This window comes from Amblyomma maculatum, chromosome 1 (assembly GCF_055883805.1).
Source record: "Amblyomma maculatum isolate TAMU_Amacu chromosome 1, ASM5588380v1, whole genome shotgun sequence".
In the NCBI taxonomy this organism is placed as follows: domain Eukaryota; kingdom Metazoa; phylum Arthropoda; class Arachnida; order Ixodida; family Ixodidae; genus Amblyomma; species Amblyomma maculatum.
In genome coordinates, this window is record NC_139344.1 from 186,900,381 (window position 1) to 186,927,528 (window position 27,148).

Below are 27,148 nucleotides of genomic sequence, written 5' to 3' on the forward strand. Positions count from 1 at the left end.
ACCTGCGAAGCTAGCTATCTATCGTCCAAATAGACCTTCCCAAACCTGAATTCATGTCTGCACACCTCAGGTGTGTGCACTATGTCTACGTACGAGGACGATCTGAATTCAGTCCCTCATTGCCAAAATGTAGCCCAGCAGCATATTTTCAGTCTTGTTTCTCTTAAATTCATGCCATCTCGCCATTGTTATCAAGCTTTCCCATCAGCCAGTCGTGCCGTTTCAGGCACAGTTTTGTGTGTCACTGGTCATTTAATTTTATTTTGGGATAACGCCACGCTATTTTATTAATTATGTCTGCTAAGCCGCTACCTGCCAATAAAAAAGTGAGCTACTTGGAAATCAAAACTGTGGATGTCGAAGTGCCTCCTAGAAGTGGCTACATGCTCCAATGCGCAAAAAATTTAGTTTTGTTAGTGCGTGCCTGTGGGGCGGTCTCAAAAGAGTTAAACGTGTGGCACCTGGGCTGTTTGAGGTTGCTTTTTCTGGTTACTGTGTAGAGCATTTATGGTCTGTTACTCAGAGCCAGAGCTCGAAAATGCAAGGGTGGAAGTATTGCGCCAATTGCACCATTCTGTGCGAATCTGACCTGTTGTGCCAAGCTGTGCCTAAATGGATTATCGTCGGTTGAGCAACGCTGGGCGCTGGTGTTTGTCATAAAGTTATCACCGCAGCTTTCATGAAAGGCTGGTGACAGGAGCATTTTTGAATGGATGTTAATAGCAGCTGGAGTGAAGATTGCTGGGAAACGTATCAACAACCTTAGATATGTGGATAATACCACTTTAATATCAGAAAGTGAAGTGGAACTCAAGAGACTTCTGATGCGCGTACAAGAAGAGAGTGAGAAGTTTGGGCTTAAACTGGACATTAAAAAGACAAAGATCATGGCGTCTTGCCCTATCAAGTCCTGGAGCATCAATGGTCAAGAAGTGGAAGCTGCGACAGATTTTCTCTTCTTGGGCTCCCAAGATTACCCCGGAAGGAGACTGCAGCCATGAAATTAGGAGACGCCTGCTTCTGGGAAAGAGAGCCATGGCTAGCCTTGACCACCTAGTAAAGAGCAGAGACATTACACTGCCAACCAAGATCCGTATAACTCGTGCTATGGTCTTTCCAGTTGTGATGTACGGATGCGAGAGTTGGACTGTGAAGAAGGCTGACCGCCGAAGAATTGACGCGTTTGAACTGTGGTGCTGGCGGAGACTGGAGAGTTCCTTGGACTGCCAGAAGATCAAATCAATCGATATTGTCGACCATAAACGCTGACTGCTCATTGGAGGGTCAAATTGTAAAGTTAAAGCTCAGCTACTTTGGTCATCTGATGAGAAGAGAGGAGTCGCTTGAGACAGATTTGATGTTGGGAAAGGTTGAGGGTCACCGGAGAAGGGGTAGACAGCGAACACGATGGTTAGATGGCATCCTTGGGGCGCTGCAGATGAAGTTATGTGATGTTCGGAAGATAGTGAGAGACCGGAAACCGTGGCGTGATATGGTCCATAGGGTCACGAAGAGTCTGACACGACTGAACTGAACTGAATAGCAGCTAATCAATTCCACTGCTATTTGCTGTAGCTGTCATTTGTCTATTTGAAGGCTGCGTATAAAAGAACGCCTTTTTTTCTTTTTTCTTTTTTTTTTCTTCTGCTATGAAGTATGCAAGGTGGAGGAATGTTTTATTGCTTAAATATTAGTTATGAAAAAGTAGTGTGTCACATCAGTCAAGACTTTCTGAATTGATGGAATGGGTAGCAGTAGTTGTGTCTGAAGCATTATTCAAGCCATGCAGGTGATCACAAACCCCATTTCTCTTTGGCGCTTTGCGTTTTAATATAAACTGATTGATGCCGTCCCATTTTCTTGAGATCAGTGAAGTCTTGAGAGAGAGAGAAAGAATAGAATAGAATAGAACAGAAAGGCAGGGAGGTTAACTAGGCAATGCCCTGTAGGCTACCCTAAGGGAAAATAAGGTAAGAAAGAGGGCCAAGGAGAGAGGGAGAGAGAGAAAACTTTATTGCCGGGAGTAGTGTTACTGGGCCTTAGTGGAAGAGCGAAATGGCTGTTAGCTGGTGACTTGCAGGCGACTTCTTCAGCGCGGTCTACGGCGGCCAATTGTATATCGGGGCTCGCGTTGCGCAGCACTTCCTCCCGGGATTCAAGCGAGAGAGCTTCTATGAGAGCCTCGGGAGGCGGGTCCTCTGAGCAATCCCATAAGATATGATTTAGGTCAGCTTTCTCTCCGCACCTGGTGCAGGATGAGCTTATGCTGTCCGGAAATATGTGTGCGTAAACTGCAGGGTTGAGGAAGGAGTTCGTTTGTAGTTTCCTCCAGACAATTTCTTTTTGTCTTGTTAGTGATTTGTGTGGTGGTGGGTATACTCTCCTAGAGAGTTTGAAGTGTTTTGTAAGGTCGTTGTATGTGAGCAATCCTTAATAATAATAATAATAATAATAATAATAATAATAATAATAATAATAATAATAATAATAATAATGATTGGTTCACAGGAAGGGAAAGGCGCAGTATCTGTCACACTTGTTTAGTGGACACCTGAACCGCGCCGTAAGGGAAGGGAGGAAAGTGGGAGTGAAAGTGGAAAGAGAGAAAGAGGAGCCGTAGTGGAGGGCTACGGAGTAATTTCGACCACCTGGGGATCTTTAACGTGCGCTGACACCGCACAGCACACAGACGCCTTTTCTTTTCGCCTCCATCGAAACGCAGCCGCCGAGGTCGGGATCAAACCCGGGTACTCCGGCACAGTAGTTAGGCGTGTTACCACTGCACCACCCTGGCGGGGCTTCCATTTCGAGTTCCTCGGCATTAGGTCTCACCGTTCGGCCGACAAAACCTCGAACATGTTGATGAGCAGCCTCATTGCCTCGATCCCCAGGGTGGGCGGATGTCCATACGAGTTCTATCTCTCTGTCCAGTCTGATATCCGCGAGGATGTTTCTGGCAGCCATATTGTAGTCCGAGGCGTCGGTGTACACCACCCCATCGTGATTTAGGTATTTTCGGTTTAGGGTCCTAACTCTAGCTTTCCTCCTGCCTTCATGGAAGGGCAGATGCATGTTTTTGGGAAAAGGTTTGAAGATAATTTTGTCGCACACTCCTCTTGGTAGTAGGCCTGGGTGGTTGGCCAGTGGTTCAGCATTAATTCCCACGTGGTTAAGAATTTGTCTGCCTGCTTTAGAGTTCATTAGTCTTAGTAGCTGTACTGTCTTATGTGCTGTGATCAGCTCCTCTACAGTGTTGTGTATCCCAAGTGAAAGAAGTTTTTTGGTTGAAAGGTTTCTGGGTAGACCTAGCCCAGCCTTGTAGGTGCTTCTAATGAGTCTCTAATTTTTTCTTGTCACATTGAAAGGTCCAGAGATCTATAGTGAAAGAGGGTGTAGAGTGTACTCTTAAATTCTAGAACTCAACCCCGAGTCCTTTAAAAACTTAAGGAGCGCCTTCACTGCTTTCCTTTTTGATGAAGGCGTCGTCCAAGGGCCCAGAATCTTAGCTTGTGTAAGAGGGCTAGAGTCCAAGCGCCAGAGTGTAGCAGCTAGGAAGGCACACTCACGCTCAAACCGAGGGCAGTCACAAAGAATGTCCGCAATTGTTTCAACACACACACACCACTCACACGTTGGAGAGTCGGCTATTCTGATGAGATGGAAATATGCGTTTGTAAACGCCACTCCTAGCCACACGCGACAAAACATTGCAGCATCACAGCGGAGGAGGCCGAATGGTATCTGCAATTGAAGTAATTGGTCAAAGTAGTGCAAGTGAGATGTCCGGCCTCCAGGCGTAGACCATGATTGTCTAGTCACGTTTCGGGTGATCAGTCGAAGGTGCCTTGCTGTGTCGGTTGTATCACTGTAGGCACAATGGTGGCCACACTTATGATTGTACTCATGGTCAATATCCATGACTTACTTGCTTATGCCAAGGCACATAACTTGAGATAACTTGAAGTGTGTAGCAAGTAGAGCTTATGGCAGCAAGGATTGGCACTGAAGTCTTGAGAAAGTATGCAGATGTGAATTGGGTTCATTAAGTTTTGCTTCTTTAGCTGTAACTTTTCATTGAGTGATGAAATTAAACAATGTTCAAAAGTGTGAACCTATGGAATGTTCTGTAATTGCTAGAATTTATGTTAGAGGCATTAATGTGCATGCGATGCTCTTATGGGTTATGTCTTCATTTGCAGATGGACACAGCTCCGTCTTCCAGTTTTCGCTGCAGGCATTGTGGAAAACGGTACTGAGTCACAGTAACTACTGATTCCTATTGTGCATTTTTTATAAATCTGGCTAACTTCTTAGTCCTTACTTTACTTTCTCCTCCCTCTCTCTCTCTCTCTCTCTCTCTCTCTCTCTCTCTCTCTCTCTCTCTCTCTCTCTCTCTCTCTCTCTCTCTCTCTCTCTCTCTCTCTCTCTCTCTCTCTCTTTTATTTTTATTTTTTATTATTATTATTTTATTTTTTTTTAAATGCAATTTAACCATTATTGTCTTTATTCTCTTCCCAAGTAGCTACCCCGTCTCGCAATTTATTGGCTTTCTGAGAAAGGAAAGACCCGATGATTTTCTCATTTCTGTTATACTTGGGGGCAACTTTCTGTGGGTCTGCTGCAAAAAGTTACACGGCCGAAATCCATCCGCTAAACTCTTCAACAGAATGTAGTTTCCAAATCTTGCTGTGAAATATTATGCGATCATTGCAAAATTAATGAGGTTATTATTACACCATGATTATGCTACAATACTGGCCAGTACAGTATAGGTTTAACAAGCCATACGCATGCCGGTGGCTGTGCTGCCTGTCGACAATGCCATGAAGTGTAGGCGGGGCACACCTGGTGTCTCCCCACTGGTTTTTATACGCTTTTGCAGTTGCAAATTTACATTCACGTAGGCCTTCAGTGATGTAAAGGGACACATTTCTGTGTAGTTGGTGGGCCTAAAGCTGATAATTCAATGTAAAGCAGAACTGGAACCGAAACTGTAAATGAGGCCAGGCATGCCTGAACTACTTTGTGTATTAACACTGCAAGGAAAGCAGTGCCCTCGTAGCCTTGGCTGCATAGCCACAGTAAGCTGTCTCTGTGTATAGATGCACGCCTGAACCCCACTATGAGGGAACGGGTGGGGAGAGTAAAAGAAGGAAATGAGAAGAGATGACATAGTAGAGGGCTCCTGTAAAATTTCAACCACCTGGGGTTCTTCGCATGTGCTCACAACACACAGGTGCCTTTTCCAATTCCTTCTCTCAATATGTGCTAGCCTTATTATGTTATTATTAAAAATGTTGAGTTTAAAAAGAAAGCCTATGAGCATCCGTCCTCCATTTCCTTTGAGATGGGTTCAAAAAATCGGGGCCGTATTCCGAGTTCATGTTGCTTTCAAAAGTGTCATTTTTGCCCTTACCGGATGACAAAGAAGTGAATGCGACCACCTCTTCTGGTTCCGAAGTTTCCACCAATAAGCTGTGAGGTGGAGGTGACGATGGCAGAAACTACACTTCTAAAAACGACCTCGAACTCGGAGTGTGGGCCCTGCTCTTTCTAACTGTTTGGAACTGTAAAGCTTTGTCTCCATCTTCCTATTATTGGATCTTGGTCCTCTCATGTCATCTGACTGACATCAGAAATGCAACCACCCTTACCTGAATTGTGTCTAGATTGTGGTATGTGCATCTTCCAAACACAAACATCAAAATTCTTCATGTAGCTTGACAATGTTCACTTTTGCATCCTCCTTTGCATACTCCCTTGGTTACTGAGTTGACTTATCCGATTTCTTTCTTTTCTTTTTTTTCCAGGTCATCTGTTAGCCACTCTAATAAGAAGGCGATTGGTTTCATCACTGTAGGCACAGTGGTGGTCATGCTTGTGATTGTACTCATGGTCAGTATCCAGGACTTTACTTACTTATGCTAAGGCACATAACTTGAGATAACTTAAAGTGTGAATGTAGCAAGTAGAGCTTATGGCAGCAAGAAGTGGCAGTATCTTTGCATCAAGGGCAGATTTACAGGCAACTTTCAGAGGGGAATTGGTGATGGAGGAGGATGTCTCGTGTTAAAAAGATGGATTAGCTTTGTTCGTTAATAAAAAGACGCACTGTGGGACCTGTCCTGCTCTTTTAAAAGTGGGCAGAGCTAAACATAACAGATCTTGTTGCCAGAGCGCATACAAAGTTTGTCATATGAACTGTACCAAACATTCAAGTTGTCTATGTACAATGTCTGTGCCTTTCTTCTCCGCCGCATTGCTACCATTGGTTTTGGTTACATTTGTTTGACTGTATGTGCACAGGTTTTGAATTTGGAGTAATTACTATATTAAATCCCCGGTGGGAATAGCTGCAGTGGTAAAAAAATGAAATCTGATAGAACATTCTTAGTAGGTACCTCTTTCCCCTATGCATCTGTGGATCATGCAGGATTATATTTAGAGAAAAAGTGTAATGAAAACAATTGCATGAAGTGTTTATCCACAGTTGCAATAATGGTGGTGACATCCAATCAAGGGAGCCACAAGATATCTTAGTATACTCTCACTGGGCAATTATCTTTTCAATTGAATTAATGACTTAAATACCCTTGTAGCCCTCAGTAATGCAAAATGCAGCCCAGAAAAGTCATTTTTAGTGGTTTGAAGCGTCGTTGCCTTCAGTCGTCGCTTTTTATTTTCACTGGAGCAAAGTTGCCATGCCCAGCAGCATTGCGCACTGGTGTCTAAGAAGAACATACAGGTGTATAAAGTGCCATTTGGAGGCTTAAGTTTTAGCTTGGTAATATATTCATATTAAGCATACATGATTGACTTAAGTTAATGTACTAAGGATGAGTGATTAGTCAGAACATTGTATTTAATGCCCTTATTTTTCTAGTAATTTCTTTGTGTCTTATTCACTGACCTGAATAGGCAAGCTTATTAAGTTAAATTTTGTTCATTTTCATTTTCAAATGTTTCTGCAAGGTATCTGTGTTGGTGCTGGACATTCATAAATTTATCTGCTGTTAAAGCTTATCAGTAGGACATACTGTAGGAGAGCTGCAAAAGTATCCTTATAGTGAGACTGCTCACAGCAGATCACCGCTAAGATAAAACGTGTGTGATTCGGTAGACTCGTATGATTTGTTTACGTTTAAGTCTTGCCCTAATCACAACACTTTCGTGTAGAGGGCCTTGCAAAGCTCAAGAACTGTGCTTTTTACTTGCAGTTCATTTTCAAGCTGCTCTATAGCAAATATATTACTGTAATTTATCACTTGGACTGGTTCACTGATTTCATTTGTAGTGTAACTTGGCAGTATTAAAAACATATTTTCAGAACACAGATTTAATTTGCACTCGGCTTTTAATATCCAAATTTGCTCTGCACCAAAAATTTTCCTGTCACTCAGCTCTAGTTTTAGTGTTTGTAGATTTGTTTACTGTTGCCAGTTTCTTAAAAATATTTACAAATTTATAAACAGAAATCTAATATATACTACACCTGTTCTAGCATTTAATGTGAACAAAATCACTTTCAAAAGGGGTGCGTGAAATCTTTAGCTATTTGCCAATGCCAATGCAGTTTAGATTGTAAGTTTTATCTGCTTTAAATGCTTGAACTTGTGTGACATACTGAATGTGAAATGCGTTCTTGTCCTGGGAAAGAAATTTGTAAGACTTGCTGATGTTGAAATTTCGTTTTTCACGCTTTTTCTTTCACTAGCGTCATCTCTGCTTTCATGAGCATTGCAAAAGTTAAGAAGCTTGCTCTAAACCCATGCTTGTGTATAAAAAAAAAATCTTTACACATATGATAAGCGGTGCGAGCTTGTTAAAAGAGGCTGAAACCAGTGAGCAGGATAGAATAAATGTTACGAGCGCTGCTGTGCGCTTTATTCTTTTCTGGCATGCACTCCAGGAGGAAACTCAACAGCAGGCAGTGGCAGACATGTTTAGTTATTATGTGCTGTCATCTGAAAGGAGGTGAAAAGTTGGAATGTCACGTGCATTTCTATCCATGGCCCTTTCAGTGGCATGTGATCTCATTGATTTTTTGTATGTGTGTTGCGAGTTTCTTACTCTGATATTGAAATTTTACAATAGGGGAATTGTCCTTGCGGAGATTATGTTTCTTTTATTCATTTTTAGCTTTTTTGTGTGCATTGACCTTGATACTTTTTCTTTTCTTTTCCTTTTTAAAGGCATCCACTATTGCACTGAAACACAATTCAGGTTATTGGTGGTTATACCTTGGTAAGTTAGAATGACATTGATCTTACTAAAAGTCTTCGAAACATTTTCACTGTAGAATATTGCTAGTATTTGCTAATAATACTTCTCCTGTTGCGGTGTTTACGAAGCTTAAAACCTTGCCATCATGTGTTAATTGCTTGTGTCCGTTTTGAAACATCCTATTCAGAAACATTTATACCTGTGCTCGCCAAGTTTGGGAATGTGACATGTAATTTTGGCAACATCAATATCCCTTTAAGGCTGAGGTCCTGCAGTTGCATGGCCACTGACCATTTTTCATAGCATGTATTTGTGCAATTTCTATGGTCCCCTCACTTATGATAGAAAACTAATTCTAGTTCATTGGAAAGAAATTTATTGATGCTTGGAAGGCTTGCATCCTTAATAGCAATATTTGTTGGTACAAGTAGAGTGAGCCAGAAACATAGTGCACAAAAAGACTTTTCTTTGACTTGCCTGCGCACATAGTGTGTTAGGGAAAATGTACTACAGCAAAAAGAGGGCTGCTTCTGCGGCATTTAAATAAAATGTATGTCCATAGTGATTTTTGGCTCCAGTCCGGTGCTCTAAGGAGCAAAGATGACAAACATAAGGGATATGGGAGGCTCAATATCTTCGTGTCTAATTGACAAAATATGCGAGTTAAGGGGAGACACGGCTCTTTGGGCCCGAAAATCGGTCAAAAAAACCAGATTTTCATTTTTGGATTCCTGGCATAATTCTTCACCTTTGAGCAAATTTTCATTTAAGTCTGATAGGTAATTGTGCAGTAATGTCGATTTAAAAAAGTGTAGTTTCCAAAGGCGCCCGTTAAATTGAGGACAGACAGCGCTTGTTTCGACAGCGTGCCGCGCAAAAATGAAAAGCCGTGCCTATGCCATCTTGGTCTTGTTTGAAAGCTCGCGCGGCCGGCTTCCCATCGTCTCTCGGCCAGCCACCATGTGCCAGCAGCAGTAAAATAAAACAAGCGCAAAAATTTCTTCAACACGCGTTCTTATTGGTCGGTAAAAGCATGTGACTTGAATGGCACCATCTGATAGGCTTAGGCCCATTGTCCTGGCATGAGAGCTGCACATGTCGCCATTTTGAGTGAGTCCTCGCTGACGCTATGGCACGGAACGCAACCATGCCCGGGGAACCGAAGAAGCACCATTCAGCGTATCTTTTCGGCCGGAGACTAAGGAAAACGAAGAGGAAAGTATGGGAATCGTCTTCTTTCCCGGCTGAAGTCAGCGCCGACGAGGAGCAAGTGCAGGCGAACAGCCGCCCGATAGCCACGGAGAAGCAAACAATGCTTTGCTGGACGACGCATCACTGAACAGTGCACCCATCACTTCTGCGGATCGTCAGCTGCACGATAGTCGCTGAAAAACAGAAAATGCTTCGCTGAACGATGCTTCGCTAGACAGTGCACCCAACGCCAACGCACTTGCGGACGCCAGACTCTCCGACCAACGCACGGACAGGCAACCACCCGGCTGCCGCGGAGAACCAGACAGCGCACCCAACGCGTCTGCAATCTCCGGCCGAGTGAGAATTGACACAAAAAATGTCACCGACAGCGATGCGAGGGAGGCAAGCGCGCGTGAAAAGGCTTCGCTCTAGTGGCTTGGGTCAATGGCAGCAACGACGCGAAAGATGGAGCCATTCATGGAACTGAGCGGCACGACAGCATCGGTTAGAGACGAACGTAAGGCAGCGTTAACTGCCGTCAACATGCATGCGGTAAACTCCCTCCTTGGAGCTTTGTGCTGCCAGACTTGTCAAGGAAGCTTGGAGATGGTGAGAGGAGATCGCGAATACGGCCTCGCAGTGAAACTGATGCTGATCTGCAAGCGGTGCGACGAGATAGCGACTGAGTGGAGTTCGCGACGGGTACAGGGTGAAAAAAAATGCAACCCGTTTGAAATTAATATCCTTGCCAGGCGCGCGATGCTCGCAACAGGTAATGGCCAGACAGCCATGAACGACATTTTCTCAGCGATAGGCCTGCCTGGCCGAGGTCTCCACAACCACGGCCGGTCTCAATGCGCGCGCTCCCTCCCCTCTTACCGCCTGCGCAGGAGACAGTTGCCACCTATGGTTGCTATTCTCTAGGGCGCTGCGAGCCAACCCCGCTTCACTCGATGGGGGCCGCTAAATGTTCTCGAGGTAGCCTCGGCGCGCTGTTTGAGACATTTGCATAGAGTTGCTGAACGGTCGCTCCCAGCGCGTTGAGCAAGAACGTGACTACCGTGTCTTATGCAGCCACGACGTGCAAGTGGGGGCTAGTATGTGGATCTGAAAACACTGAATTTGGCATTGTGTGATGGCGCATAGTATCAGCTGGCACAGCTGGATCATTTGCGACTGACAGGAGTAAAAGTGAAGCAAGATATTTCAGTAAGAAACCAGCGTTCATAACCATTTATTTTTCTCTTAAAGGCCGGCACAGTCAATGTGGGTACTCAAAAGTGTATTTTGGCAATAACAGTATTTGCCGTTCCGAAAGCTCAGTTTGCTCTCACTGCGCAAAACATGCCACAGATCATTTGCTCTCTGAAATTCTGACATCATTTCACCACCCCTAAAAGGACTGAACGCAATAACAGGCATTGCCTGTATTGACGTATACAACATTGTCGTGAGACTTAGAGTTCCAAGAGATATCAATTACAATCTGAAATGCTTTTGTGTTGGTTTGTGGATGAATCCGGATGGCTTGTCATTTTGGTCTGTTAATTTCTTTGTGTAGTTTAGGAGAAGGATCCGGAGAAACTTTTCAGGGATGAGATGGGCTAATCGTTCGGCGTGACTCCGGTCAACACCTTCTGGGCAGCTTAGGAGGGGTGAATCTTCTAGATTTGGCTCAGCTGTTAGCTGCAAGGTTTCCAGAATCCTTGATCGTGGGAGATCCTTGACCGGCTTTTCAAAAAAAGACGTAATGGTTTCCAGGAGAGCTAGAAACTATGGCTTCGGATAGTGTAGTTCACCATTCTCTTGTGCGTGCAGAAATTTGTACAGAGGACTGCTGGTCTTGTTTGTCGTCACAAGCATGACGCAAGCGTCACACCCAAGATGGCTTATGAGCTTCGCGATACAGTCGAACCCGGATATATCGAACTCGAAGGGGATGGCAAAATAGTTCGATATATCAATAATTCGATATACAGAAATCGGCTTGTGACGGCACTTACGATGCGAAAAAACGATACCATATTTGTCACGTAATCAACCCACTCGCATAATATACCCACCCTCCACTTGTGCACCCGAGAATTTAAAAAAAAAAAAAAAAAGCGTTAAGGCCAGCTCGCTCACATGCAAGCGATTGAGCGACGATGCAGCAGCGACAGAGCAAAAATTTTCAAACTTGGAACTGCGTCCCTCTCGCCGCTCGAGCCACCACGGCAGCTCAAAACAAGGTTTCTGTGTCGCCGCGGCAGAAATCAGAAATCGCAAGTATTTTCGCTTGCATGTCGATGGCGCGCGCCACTCCGTTTCGGTCCTCTCATCCACACCTCATTTCTTGGCAGCGTGCCAAGATGCTGCGCAGTGATAACGTTAGGGCGCGTTTATCTTTTGATAGCTCCTGCGGTGACGGGAGCGAACTTGGCAGAGTGCCCGTGATGCACAAACCTGGTTCCATTTATCATGCCGCGCTTGGAGCGGGCATCATGATCGCAGCAGCTGACCGCGTGCTTTCGTTTATTCATACATGCAAGGATAAACGACTCCCGCCAAATAAAAAAAAAATTAAAAAAAAAAAAGCCCTGCCGCTTCTTAGCGTCCGCAGCCTCCATATCTACGCTACGCCATGCGAACAGCACACCGATAGAAATGGATGACTCTCCCCAAAAAAAGAGAGAGAGAGAGAGAGCCACGTCAGCCGCCGCGCGCAGAGGGTTCGCAACACACGCTAAGCGTCCGACGTCTGTCTGAAAACGGGGTGAGCTGGCTTGGCGCATGCGTAGCGCATGCTGAAGGAGAGATAGCTCGGCAAAAGAATGGGCACACCCACGCACATGGCTTGCAAACGTCATGTGCTGGCGCGGGGAAACGATAACTGCAGATGCTTGCGCCTTTGGGGAATGGGCGCGGCGCTGCCCAGAGCAACCGTCGCCGAACTGTCCCCTCATTCCTTCCGCGCGTGGCTTGAAAATGTCACGCGGCAAACGACCAAAGGTGATGCGATCGTCTTTGGGGAAGGCCCAGTTTCCAGTGTGGAGTTCGATATATCGAATGACCGGTGAAATTGAATTCGATATATGACGCGGCTTACCTATACTTTTACATGGGATTTTCAAGGGGATATTCCGCGAGTTCGATATAACCAAAATTCGATATATCCGGGTTCGATATAACCGGGTTCGACTGTATATCCACCTACGTAGACCAAGCCTGAATAAGTAACAGACGCAGGTGGAGCTGGAAGATGTGCTCGCTAAGCTTTCAGTTCTTGAATCACATCCTGAGGAACACAGGCGGCCGCTTTTTCTGCGCCTTCACCTTGTACAGCGACTCCTGTGGATGGTAATGCTTTTATCTTCACAATGTGGTCCAAAGCTGTTGTAATGGCTCTTGCGTCCAGCGCGTCATTACCTCCACACATGAAGCGCAGTTTTCCGAACAATGCCTCGATAGGGTCGCTGTTAAATTTCCTTGTCAGGACGTAGTTGATGCCTCTTCTTAGCAGAAATTGGGTCACCTCTACAGTAGATTTCGTGCTGAATAGTAGAGCACTGTACGTTTCTTCTGTGAAGTTCCCAACGCCTGTGGCAATGGAACATTCCTGAATTTTTTTCATGTAGCTGCAAAACTCATTTTGCAGGTACAGTAGACGTTCATCGTCCTCTTTCGAGATTGGCATTTTGCAGCCACTTCCATTATATGTCGTGTTCTTGATCACTTTCATGAAGTTGATCGTCGATGTGGCATTCTTGAAAGGGAAGAGAAGAGAGCTGACTCATGAGTTCTGCTGGAGATGTTCAAGAGCGGCAGTTACTTGAGGCGAAAACACCTGCACAGCGCGCAACATGTTCATTTTTTCGAGGTTCCATACACATGTTTTCTCGTCAAATTTCTCGCCTACTTTATCGACATGTCCTTCTAATGCTCATAAAGTTTCTTGACAAATGTTCCACTAATGACTCTAGTGCCGTCTGTGAGCTCCCGTTTCAAAAGTTGGCTGCGGATATTCTTCAAAACATGGCAAGGATCGAAGCCTAAAAAAATTTCTCTTTCATCGTCGTGAGGATGCTTCACTACAGTTGACAAAGAACCATTTCCCATGAGTTTGAACATGGTTCTGTTCGCTGAGTAGTTGTCGGTAACGATTCGAACCACTACAAAGCCGCATTCCTCAGCGATGACGTCCTTCGTCCACGCATACAAGTCTCTCCCGCTCAGTTGCTTGGTGAAATAGTATGAACACGAAATCTTATAGGAGCTGGCCATTCCATGGAGCACGAAACACAGGACACGGTTAGCAAGTGTTCCGTTCTTGGTACACGGTGCGCCCTTTTCCAGCTTGTCTTTCATCCCAAATAATACGTCAGACTTCCGGTCGTATATGCACTTTGGCTTTATTGCAGCTTCATCTATTATCAATGAGGCCATGTGCTGTTCGTGGCTGAGAAAAGAAGCCTCGTGAACCAACCTTTCTTTCATGGCACCACTCATTCCTGAAGAAGTTGTGCTGGGACCGACATAGCGCTGCAGTGTGCACTTATGTGGCAGTGTCAGCAGATTGGTACGGGCATGATCATAGCCTTTTGGAGAAAGAAAGCGCCATATGATACACTGTCTGATGACTTCTTCGGGATAAGACTGGAATTTCTTCTGGTATCCGTCAACTTGGTGAAGCAGGAAACAGCCTTTTTCTCCCCCTTTTCTGCGTCTGAAGCAATATTTTTCAGAGCTGAGTAACGTTTGTCGTTTCGATATGAGGAGATCACCTTCCTCTCTGCTTCTAATTGCTGCCGTGCTTTTGAGCAGTTGGAGCGATAGTACGCTACCTGCGAACGAAGCCTAGATATCATTAAAAGGTATCGACTTGCTCGCTGTGCATCATTATTTGTTGTTTGAGTGCCTATGGTAGCTCTCTGCTTGGTCTCACGCTCCGGCGACTCTAGCACTGCACCCTCGCATTCTGGCTCTGCCTTTCATTTTGATGGTTTCCTAGAAGGAGCAGTGTCTCGAACTTTTGGGGTCGTACGCACTTTTTTCGCACTGGGTGCTAGGTAAGAAGGATATCCTTCAAATACGGTTGGCACTGCACCGGGAACCAGTTTTCTTATCTTGCGGTCACTGACGTAGTCACTCTTCAAAAAGTGCTTGCTACATACTGTAGTCGACGGCGATCTGTCATTAATGACGAGATTTTCCCGAGAAATGTTTCTTTGCCATTTGGCGCACAGTTCCTGGTCAACTGGAAACTGATGAAACGACACACCGGGAGTCTTCCCGGATCGCGACTGACAAAGCGGCACTCAGCAGTACACCATAGCCACCAACACGCGCAGCTTCACTTCACAAGTTTTTGAGGCGAGCACCCATGAAAAGTCTAAGGCAAAAACTTACTAAGAAACGTGATATTCTCAGCAGGGTGCTAAAAGCTTGAACCACACAAGAAACTTTTCGTCCACGCACACAGCGGCAAAACCAACACGCAAAAAAATGGGCACACGTGCGCACCGACTTGCTTCTCAAAACGTGCTCCGACGCCGCCGCAGCACCCCTAGCATGGGTTAGAGTTGGCTCGCAGCGCCCTCTCACAGAGACCAGCGGTGGCGAAGCGCAGAAAAAAAAAATGCATTGTCCCCTCGGCGCCTGCTCAGGCCGTAAGGGAGGGAGCGCGTGCATTGAGACCGGCCGTGCCACAACAAGGCGTTTCAGCGGCATTTAAAAAAAACTTTGAACCCCAGTGCGATGCGTGCAGCTGAGGCTGTTATGGTGCAGTGCGCATAAAAAGCGATTGTAGTCTATGAAAACTTGTGTTTTGGACACAAAGGAAACATTGCTGTGTGCTTTGATGGCACCTAGATGCCGCGGGGCCATTCTTCGCATATAGGAGTAGGTGCAGTGGCGGAGCTATTTACCGGCTACATCCTGGACTAGTTGTGCTTTCAAACTTTTGTTTGGGCTGTGAAATTGGACCCAAATCTGACTCTGATGAGTATGCTGGGTGGAGGAAATCCCATCAGTGCCAGAAGAACACTGACTGCAAATATGGCCAAATGGAGGATTGATCTTGTTCCAGCAGTCTTTAGAACACAACAAAGTAAAATACACAACCATGCTGTGTGACGGTGACAGCCGCACTTTTAATGCTATCAAGAATGCAAAGGTGTACGGCTTCGTGGATGTAGAGAAAGAAGACTGCATCAATCATATACAAAAACGTATGGGTGCAGCGCTTCGGAACCTACTTCAAAAGCGCAAAAGTGAAGGCATGCGGGGACTTGGCGCGAAGGGGGGGCTCACAGCAGACCTCATCAACAAGCTGAGTGCCCATTATGGCCAAGCACTCAAGTTTCACTGTAGGGATGTTGACGCCATGCAGAGAGCAGTAATGGCAACTTACCACCATGTCACGTCAACTGACAGCTGCTCTGGCCACAGCCTTTGCCCAAGTGGCAAGGATTCTTGGTGCCGTCATAATGCGGCAACAGCAAAAGGTAAGCCACAACAAAGGCACAAGTATAACTTGCCAGCGGATGTGGCAAAGGCACTTTTGCCTGTGTGTGAACGCCTAGCAGATGGAAAGCTGCTGGAGAGGTGCAAGCGAGGGAGAACACAAAACTCCAATGAATCGTTTCACTCTGTCATCTGGAGTATTATTTCAAAAAAGCAGCATTTCTCCCTTTTTGCTGTGGAGGCAGCCGTTGCAGAAGCAGTGCTACGCTTCAATACTGGAAATGAATATGCAGCAACAACCATTCTTCAAGAAATGAATGAATATAACAGACTCCGGCTCAAAAAGAGCCAAAGAAAAACGTGTGTCGCACCACTGCTTCCAGGAAGAAATGGGAATTATCACTGGGCCTCCAGATGATGGCAAAAAAGAAGCACCAGTCTGGGATGCACCCAGATTATTCCCCAGGTGCATTCTAGTGATTTGAGGAGCTTTTGTTGTCATAAAGGCACTTGAAATCGTTTTTCTTCGTTTTCTCAAAACTACAATTTTGACACACTAACAGTCTTGGAGTGAACATATTTTTGCTTGTAGTTTTGCTAGTGTAGTAATAGTTTTTTTTCCTGAAAACAGGAACTCTTACTCTCTGTAGTAAGACTAATTTCACTGCACATATTGGTCAGTAACATTTTTAAAAAAGATACTTTGTATAAGTCAGGTGCGGGAACTTTTGTTACAATGGTTTTGGCAGCCCCTAGCTTTAGACCTAATTGGCCTAGGAGGCTCATTCTTGTTTTACTGCATTCCTTAGATTAAACGTTACTATGGTATGCCAAATTTTATCATGGCATCAATTGTTTGGAAAATTATCAAACTCCAAATGAGAAACATAAAATTGTAAATATTTTGAAAACTATTTGTTATATGGAAAACATAAATGCAGATTTAGAATCAGAGCATAAAACTTCATACAATATCAAAGTTTCATAGCAATCGATTCGCAAATAAAAACATTTGTCCAAGGAGGGGTGTCCCCCCTTAAGTGGAGTAGGCAAAGCAAAGAAAGGCAAAAGGGCGAAAAACTAGGTAGATGGAAACTTAGAGTAGCTTTGGCATAGTGATGACAGCAGCTACTGCTGCGTGGGAGGCTTGACTGCACTCGACTTATGGCACACGTTTCTGAAGCATTGCTGCTTAAATAAAGCTGACATATCCGCTGCTGTCATATTCTAGTGCTTTTTATGCCTTCTTGGTTGGTCCTTGGCTGTGGTTGAACAATTTGAGGTTGCTTTATGATTGTGAGACTAGTATATTTTTTTACATTTCTCCTGAGCTCTGAAGCTTCCACTTCATTGCATTAGTGCAAATAAGGTCAAATGGTAATTTTTTTTATGCTACCATTCCTACTGATGTCTGTAGCAACAGTGGCATCAAAAAAAAGAATGTGGCTAATGCATTATTTCACAAAAAAATGCCAGTAAAGGCTTTATGTTGCTAATAACAATGCCTACCATAGAAATATGAATATATTTTGCATTATAATGCACTAGAACTTGTTTTTTCGTTAATATATGGGAGGACTGTATTGATCATGCAGACATTGCAAAAAATGGCTAGTGGCTGCGGGAGAGTTGGACCCCTGCTTCAAAAGCAGTAGATTCACTATTTTGAGCACTGCTCAGTTGCACTGTCATGTATGGTTGTGAAGCTCTCCATCAGGGTCAGATTAGGAATAATGGGGCACTGGGCTAATGAGCATGTAGCCCCCCCCCCCCCACACACACACACACACTTTTTTTTTTTTTTTGCAGTCCCTCCCCACTTTCATGCTCTACTTCTGTAATATGCCCCGGGTTTCATTTTAACTTAACTACATCAGACTAAGAAAGAACAAGGTGTGATAAATGTGCACTGTGATTAATGCTAGAGCAGTGCATTAGTTTTGCAGTGCACTGAACGCAAGCGCAATCACTAACGCACAGACGAGGAGATAACAGTTAGGGGGCCAGTCCAGGGCTCACTGTGACACAGCCTATTTTCCTCTCCCAAAGTGGGAGAAAGGGAGTGGTGAAACTGTTTGGGAGATGTAAGGCAGTGAAAAAAGAATATTTTCCTCCGTATCTCACTCATTGTACCGTTACATTTTTTAAATATTTACCACCCGCCCACACCACTCCTCTCCCACCGCCACGGGATGGAGGGATTGATTGGATTAAAAAATAATCCTCGATACCAAAGGAAATGCAGATGCACGTCGCGAAAAAAAAAAATCATATCATCTGAACATTCATATCATCAAAACGAACGAAAATAATTATGCAGAAGCATGGGAAGGGCAGTCGCGCAGATCTGTTTACGTCCGAGAAGGTTTATTATGGTCACAGCTCGCCACTCTTGGCACGCACAGCATGACAGGTGATTGCGACATCAGCAACATGCGGGCCGCGAGCCTCCGCCGACTTCTCGTGGCCCTTGTAGCACAACAGGAGATGGCAAAGTGCCGGCACCGTGCGGCACCGCACACTACTTTTGAGGCGTGGAAAATGATCGCGATGCCGGTGATGTGCGGTCCGTCCGCCTCCGCCTACTTCTCGCGGTGCAGTGGCACAAACTGTATGACAGGAGATGGCGACATGCGGGCTGCACGGTGGCACAAACTGCTGCGGTTGTGATGTCTGCTGTTTGTGGGCCACGCACCGCTGAAAGCCTTTAGCGGCGTGAGCTCGATAGACAGTCGCGATCTCAGCGAGGTGTGACCCACGCATCACCGCAAACTGCCCGTGATGCTTGCATACAATGCAGCTGGCGATCACGGAGTCAACGATGTGCGGGCAGTGCGTAGTGCTCAAGGTTGCGGTCACAGTTTGCGCGCTCGTATCATTTGTAGTTGTACGGGCGAGTGTTCGGAATATACGAAATTTTGCACATTGTACACAATGCACTCTGTGCGGGGAATTTCGCAAATTTGTATCAACCGGATTCGTATCACCGAGATTTTACTGTACAGGGAAGGGACCTCCCAAGGTAATAGGGAATTCTGTTTTTGCAGCTCAAAAAGGTCTCACCAACAGCTAAACGAAGTCAGGTTAGGCGGGCCCTTGTCTCCTCATTCTGGTTTTCTCACTTGTATTAGGAATAAGGGCTGCTGGAGGATACCTCAGTAATCTGCGATTCGCTGATGACATTGCATTGCTAAGTAACTCAGGATATGAACTTCAAAGAATGATTGATGACCTAGACAGGAAAAGCAGAAAGGTAAACCTAAAAATTAATATGCAGAAGACTAAGATAATGTTCAACAGCCTAGGGAACAAACAGCAGTGAATACTGGATGTGGCAGACGAATATGTATACTTAGGACAGGTAGTAACCGCAGATCCAGACCATGAAGGGAAATAACCAGTAGCCAGGAGAATAAGATTAGGATGGAGCACATTTGGCATGTACTCGCAGATTATGACTAGCAGCTTATTGGTATTGCTGAAGAGGAAAGTATATAACAATTGCATCTTACCTGTACTCACCTATGGGGCTGAAACGAGGCTAACAAAAAGGGTTTTACTTAAGCTGAGGAGAGCAGAGAGCTGTGGAATAGAAAATGGTAGGTTTAACGTTAAAAGAAATAAAGCATGCAGAATGGTCAGAGAAATAACTCGAGTTACTGACATTCTAGTGGAAATCAAGAAGAAGAAATGGGCGGGACATATAGTGCGAAGAGAGGATAACTCTAGTGGAAATCAAGAAGAAGAAATGGGCGGGACATATAGTGCGAAGAGAGGATAACCAATGGTTGCAAAGGGGAGGCAGAAAGTTATATGGGTGGATGAGGTTAAGTTCGCAGGGGTCAAGTGGATGCAGCTAGTTGTGTGACAAGCATTTAAAGTAAGTGTAGGGTGGGGCTATGTTTTTGAAATGGCAGCACCCTCGCTCCTCATTGGTGCCACATCTGTTTGTTTGGTTGTTTCGTTTGCATCGTGATTTTACATTGCTTCTTCAATTGTCTGTTTTCCTTTTTTCTTAGTGGGACTCATCATTGCAGTTTTTTTCCATGGATATGGTCTGTGGTTGCTTTGCATGAAGCACAGCACTGTTGAAGTGAGGTAGTGCTTCAGACTTCCTCACCTATTGCTCCAAGTGGGTATCAGCTTGCACGTATCTTGTGTTTGATGCTGTTGCTAGTGCTAATTTTGCATTTTGATGTTTAAATCCCACCACTGCACCTTTTGTGTACCTGCAAATGTCAGTGGAGAACTCTTGAATTTAGTGATTTCACTCTAGCCTTTCATATGATTGACAAGGTAACGTGAGGGTTCCATTAATATCCTGTCACAGGTTAGCCACAGTTACCTTCATATCCTAACTGGGTATCTTAAATAATGATGATCTTGAACCTTGTAAAGCGAGTACTAGATGCAGTGAATTTTAATAGTGAAAATTATTAGGGTGTGTGAATGTTTCAGGTATGCATAAATTGTCCTTTCATTCGTACTGAACAGAGATTTTTTTTTAATCGTGTCTTTTGACGGTCCCACCTAATTTTATTTTTGTGTGTAAGGCTCTTATTACACCTGAAATTGTTTCCTTGTGATGTAGCTCACCATCTTTGCATCATCAACATGACGTATTGCTTAATTATACATCATTTCTTTTCTAACAGTTATTTGTACTGTTGCATGGCAGTACTGTTATATTTAGATGGCAGAAGTTTGTGGTGGCTTTTCACATGTTGCTTAGTTACATGCTCTGCTTCCACTTTACACTTCCACTTTTAAGTAGCATTGCATGTTTTGAAGAATCCAAGTCAGTTTTATGCTCTTTCATACTGTCATTTATTTTTTTTATTTCTATGACAGGCAGTGAAATATTTTATTTTTTTGGTTGATATATTCTGACCAAATTTTGATCCTATATTCAATTCATAATTTTTCTGCAATTTTGCTCATGTGGTGATTTGACACAATTCTTTTAGCATGCAGTTTGCTGCTGATGATAGTGAATTTTAGCATGCAGTTTTTATTTAAGGCTGAAATAACTATGCAGTAATATATAACAGAACTTCAATTATATGACTTTAGGGGACATCACAAAACTATCGCATAATCCAAGCATCGTATGATCGGGAACCTCGCAAAACGGATGCATCCACATTGTGAAGGCACCCACTACTCTTGTGGCCAAAGTTGTGATTCCTTCCTCGTGCGTTAAGAAAGCGCACTATTTTTGTTCTGCTAGGGTTAATGCATTTACTCGCATATTTTGTGCACTTTTTTCTTCAGACTAATACCCTTCTCACACTAGCAAATTTAATGTCATTCTAATCGAATGGCAATTGCATTAGCATCAAATGTCTCTATTTGGCTATAATATTGCACAGAGAAGTTTTAATCAGCTATATAATGCTACACAATGATTCCAAACGCCTTTTATGCTCACCGATGTCTTTTAACTGTGGTAATTTTTTTTTTTTTTTTTACACTGATAGTAATCAGTCATTTGTGAATGACATTGAAGAAACCAAATGACATTCGATTTGAATAACATTAAATCTTTAATGGCTTAGACGAAGACAAATCCACTCATCGAAATGTTGGCTCGGCTTGCGAACCGAGTCTTCTCCTCAACCCTTGTTCAGTGCTCTTTCATATTAAATCTTTCATTTTGACAGGACTATAAGGCTTTAAAAGAGGGGTGTGCAAATTAGGCACGTGAATTGCTACATATATGTTGATCCCCACACTTAAACATCTCACTTGCTTAAAAAACGTTAAAATCTCTCACTTGCTTAAAATATAAGTCAACGCCAATGCATTCCCACCCCCCTTCCCCTAAGGCATAACGGTGTTATGCGCAGCTCAAGGCGATAAATGTGCAATAATACAATTCCAAAGCTAGCAGTCAAGGGCGAAATAGTGACAAAAGGCAATAAGAACAAGCCTTCGCTTCAGGCCCAATTGACAAATTGAACTCTGCTCAGTAGTTTCGGATTCCGGTCAGCGCGCTGCAAGTTACTGGCAGCCACATCTGTCCGTCCCAGAAATCAACTGCTAGCGCGAGCGAACTGAGTAAATGACACGTATGCAGTTGGATTTTCTTTACTGGCACTAATATACAAATTAATTTATTGAACGTCATAGCCGACATGGCCTTGTCAGTCATTTCAAGCCTGTCTTGTTCGCACCCACATACCATTGGTACTGCATCACACCATCTGCTACTTCGTCGCACTGGTACTGCATCTTAACTGGTGCTGCTACTATGTTGCAGTAGCACTGGGGCCTCTTCACAAAACAACCCCATTGCGTTTTTAGGATGGTTCATCACACAGTCCATGTGGTGAAATATCGAAGCATGTAGTTTCAGTGTACTAGAACAGCGTGAAAAAAAAAAATAGAAGAGCAGTGGCACGTCAGTCAGCGTCCGAAATGAAACGAAATTATAGAAAGCGAAACCTAAACTATGCAACAGCTATATTTCAGAAATGGGGAATCTTCGATCATCGTCGTGCTTGCCGTAGCATGCACGAAGTGCACGGGCACCACCATTTCGTGCAGTTCTGATTTGGGGACATCTATTTAGGATATCACTGATTGGGAGGGTCTTACCTTGATGTGATCTCCCATCTTTATTTACTTGATCAGAGGGAGCCTGCCTTCGTCTGAATTAACAAGCGTCTGATGCCATAGACTTACTTGGGCATCAGCCTGGGCTACGATTCTAATTCGAATTATCCAAATTTCTAAATTAATGGGGATTAAATTAATGAGCTTTTAATGTATACAGAAACAATGCTGCCTAGCGGCATTCTCTGATATAGAGAAGACTTATGACACTACCTAGTTTGGGATTCTCTGGGACTTGGCAGACCTAGGTGTTCAAGGCAGGATGCTGAACCGCCCGAAAGATTTCTTTTGGCCGTTAATTTTATGTTTGCCTGGGTCCAACCGTTTTGAAGAACTTTCTTTTAGAGAATGGTGTTTCCCAGGGGCATATTTTAAGGCGAAAGCCTTTAAGTACTCATACTCGTGACCGTCCGTCCATTACATCCAAAGGCTGGAAGAAGTAGTAGTAGTAGTCGTGGGAGGCGGTAGCGGACAGCTGACATGGCTGAGCACTAACTGGACGGCTTCCTGACATTACGTTTGGCATGAGCTGCCAACTCGAGCCTCTCCTTTCATGTGGGAGGGTGATATCAGAATCAGCCTGCCAAGACTCTTGCATTCACGTTATCCCTAGGCGGAAGTGAAAACATAGAGAAGGACATGCCGTAGTGGAGGGCTTCGGACTACCGCATGATAGAGACTTTCGCCTCATCGCAGTTTAGTGATCCAAAGTGCCCCCTAGAATTCTTTTTAAGCACTACATTCTCATTAGTAAAAATGAATTCCATTGGCAATTTATGTACTCAGTCTGTCATCGACATTTGAATTTCATGCACTGAAGCCGACATTAAACGAACTAGCGATTTGGGCTGACAGAAATGGATTGAAGTTTTTCCCACAAAAAACTAGCTGTTCTAGCTCGGAATAGGCTTGCAGATCGACCACATCCTGCATTTAAATGAAATCTTGCAACCTGTTAAATAAGAACAAATTTTTAGGCTTAACGTGTGATAGAAAACACATTCATACCTCACACAGATATCCTCAAAAAGAACACTTTGCATTCTCTGCACATACTGTGAGTGCTTTCACAGGATCGCTAGAGGTCTAATAGGACACGCCTACTGCAGATTTATTGCTCTTTGGTAGTCTTCTTATAATATGGGTGTATAGTGCATGGTTCAGCGAAACTATCATACCTAAAAAAGATCAGGCTCAGTACAAAACTCAGGCCTGCACCTTTTGTGTAGCATACAGAACATCTCCTACCTTTTATTTCAGGGGTTCTCAAACTAGGTTCCGCGCTCAATCCAGGGTTTTTGCGAGCTCCAACTGGACTGACCCCTCCCTCCCCTCCCCCTTAGCTACATTGGCCTCGCGATCCTAGGTTGCGCGTGTGCCGCGATTTCATTGCTTGTGAAGTATGTTGCTGCAACCAGATGTACATTATTATAACCAATTTTTATCGAAAATGTGTACCATAAATATAAAGTTGAGATGTGCGAATATTCGAAATCTCGAATACGAATAAAATATGTTTGCTATTCGGCTCTTATTGGTAATTAAGAAACTGTTATTCGAAAATTACCAAATATTCCAAATATTTTTGCATTACGCGCAGCTTTCTCACACTCCGCTTCACCGCAATGCTTAACCACGTTGGATGTGCAGTGAAGCATTCTCAAAGCGTGACAGGGCCGTTTTGTGAAGAGGGCCTTCCCAACAGTGTGTGCAAAGTGAAGCACTTGACGAAACCGGGAAAAAAAGAGCATTCTTTCTTTGGTTTCATCTCAAATGCAGGCAACCATCGTGCAGGTGTTCGAGATTTTGAGAATTCGAGATTTCAGTTAATTCGGACATTTATTCTGGGTGCTTGAAGGCTGAATTAACGATAACTTACTGTATTCAGCAACAATATGACAGTTCCACCCAGTTTCATGCAGGTCCTTCCTGTAAAAAAAAACAACTGGTATACACTTCTGGGCATTTCTGGTTTAATTTCATGTGCAAATTGCTATGTGAATTCTTAAATAAGCAGGATGAGCAGTGTTTGTTACTTTTAATTTTCCATTATTTTTTTTACTAATCAGGTATTCAATATTCAATTTGATAATTGGAAATAATTTTTCCTGATACTTGTATTAAAAAATTTCAGTATTCGTACACCCCTGCTATAAAGGGGGAAAAAATGTACAGTCTATGGAAGACGAACTGGGATTTCAGTTTCACTTTACTATATCCGAGCTTACCATATCAGGGTTCTGCTGCAGTAGATTTAAGTCTGATTGCTATGATTCTAATTGGAGGTAACTGAAAATTTGTTTAACTAACCAGATTGAAATAAGAGGAGCCTGATTGGATTGAGAAGCTAGTGCATTGTGTTGCACAGGTGACTGTGTTAAAGATGTGTCAGCACTTGCTTGGCCTTCTCTCAAATTTGTGGCCGCTAAGCACTCATCACAAAGGACGAGTCTGCAGTAACCTCATGTCATAGCCGCTAAAATCAACCCGTTGCCTGCCAGGACAGGTGGAGCTGAGACTTTCAGTAATGGCAATACGACAGCATGCAAAGTACCCATAGTGGACAGCATGAATACTGGTGATGATAGGTTGAGTATGCTGAAGGCAATTGGTCACAGGTGGTTATGGCAAGCCATGGACCCACACAGCACCAAGGACAACAACATGGTAGCCATGCACTCTAGGCAATCACATGATTGGTTGCCATGGTTAGTGGCATGCAGCAGCTTGTTTCTGGGGTGGAGGCAGTCCAATGCACAGCCATTCTTTGCTGGCTTTGGAAGGTTGGCTGCGTGGTGTGTTCAAATTAATCGATACATGTATTCAGGCAACCCAGTTAGTATTACCGGCTTTCTCTCAATTAAATGTATGCAAATTTCAATGGACTATATTGTCAGTTCAAATTCTTGTGAAAGTTTGGATTGGCGAGTTCAAGTAAACGAGACTCCACTGTATTTGGTGTTGACACGTGCCTGATTTATGTGGTAGAAATGCGAAAAACTTTCACGGTCTACAAGGCAGGCCTGTGGAAGAGCAAGCCTGGCCAGCTTTTGAACTAGTGCCCTCGTCCACCAGGAATGTGACCCGCAGTAACCAGTGGTGGGGTTGCTTAATACTTTTTTTTTTTTTTTTCTTTTTCTGGATGGGGATGGGTCAGATTGTAGGGCTGTCGGTGCAGGCAAGGGTGTTTTTTTTTTGTTTTTTTTCTTATTGCACTAGTAATTGTGCTAGCAGTGATCCCAAATGCATCATTATGCAATGTACTACATCTCATTTCAGTATGATCCCAAATGCATCATTATGCAATGTACGGCATCTCATTTCAGTACACACTGTGTTGCAGTATAGAAAAATAAAATTTTAAGGGATGCAGATAATATTGTATATGGTTTTGTACACAGGGCACATATTATTTATCTAAGGTAGTGTTTATTGTTATAGGCATTCTAACAATTGTTTTGTGCATATTTTTTGTATTTCAGAGCTGCAGAATGTGAAGGAAATTTTTCTTGATCTTCATACCTGCTACATTCAGTTCACTACATGTATATTTAATTTCAGTAAGGAAAGCTCTTGGTATATATTATGAATAAAAAGCTGAAGTTTTTTTGTGGATTGGCTTCTCTGTCTTGCAGATGTGGATATAGCCTTTGTCAAAAATTAAGAGCCTCGAAAGTATTGGCATCTGAGCTATGTAGCAGCACTTCAATTTCATCTGTGAAAGTCCTAACTTTTGTCGGAGGAAGTTCCCAAGTTCCTCTTAACTGTTAAGAGACTTGGAACGCAAGGTATATGTAACGAGCCACATGCCATGGCCCAGGTGCTCATGCATTGTGTGGTCTGGCTACAGTTCTGTGCGTGTCTCATCCTGACATTAAGCTTTGTCCTTCACAAATGATGTTACTCACTTCCTGTTTTCATCTAAAGCTGTGAACTGCCAACAAAAAGCCCATGTGTGCAATAACCATATTTCAGCAAAGGCTTGCCATGTGAAAGATATTTGTTACAGTTTCTAGTCTGCAGTTGCTACGGTGTCATCCAATAATGCAAGGCAGGCTTGTGCACACAGTCTCCTATCACAGTAGCACCATAATTGCTAGATGAGCGTGATGCCAAATTTTTGGTTGTGTGTGATCTGCATTGTAATGGTGCATAAGACATCGCTGTACATGGATCACATAATTTAAGCTAAACAATGGCTATAAAGTAAAAGGTTGGTATAAGTCGCCTAATTGAGGCATAGACAAATGCAGTATAATTGCTGCTTAGTCGTTTTAATTGATAACGCTAAAACCAGCCTGCTTCAAACGCTGGAATGATAGCAAAGCAGCAGCCATAATATGTAGGCTTCGTGCGCTCGTATGGTGGCACCACTGATATTGTCGCGTAAACAGCGACCCTTACAGTTGCGTCCGAGGTCCAAGGCGTGGCAAAGGTTCTACGAACAGCGTCAGAGTTCAGGCTCGAGGTTAGCACACTTCTTTTTCCTCTCACACTTCTGCGCTTCTTTGTCGTCAACGCATGCTACATTAGCCCCCCCGTGCGAAAAGCATCGTCCCGATGCTAGATTGAAAGAGGGACAGAGTAAAAGGGGCTGCTATCTGGCATGAAAAGGCTTCAAGCGGACCACGTGGACCACTTCAGAACGCTTGGGACGTCGGGGCTCTGG

General features: G+C 43.9%; 1 protein-coding gene across 1 annotated transcript in view; it reads left to right on the top strand.

Moving 5' to 3' along the window:
- LOC146205139 (type 2 phosphatidylinositol 4,5-bisphosphate 4-phosphatase-like) overlaps positions 1–26,094 on the top strand; it is a 43,848-nt gene extending 17,754 nt beyond the window's left edge. Inside the window, exons 6-10 of the mRNA XM_084589829.1 lie at positions 4,200–4,249; positions 5,811–5,895; positions 8,193–8,244; positions 19,881–19,993; positions 25,962–26,094. Coding sequence (XP_084445955.1) covers positions 4,200–4,249; positions 5,811–5,895; positions 8,193–8,244; positions 19,881–19,963 — 270 coding nt within the window. The 3' untranslated portion in view covers positions 19,964–19,993; positions 25,962–26,094. The remainder of the gene's footprint in view (positions 1–4,199; positions 4,250–5,810; positions 5,896–8,192; positions 8,245–19,880; positions 19,994–25,961) is intronic.
- Positions 26,095–27,148: the final 1,054 nt, after the last annotated feature.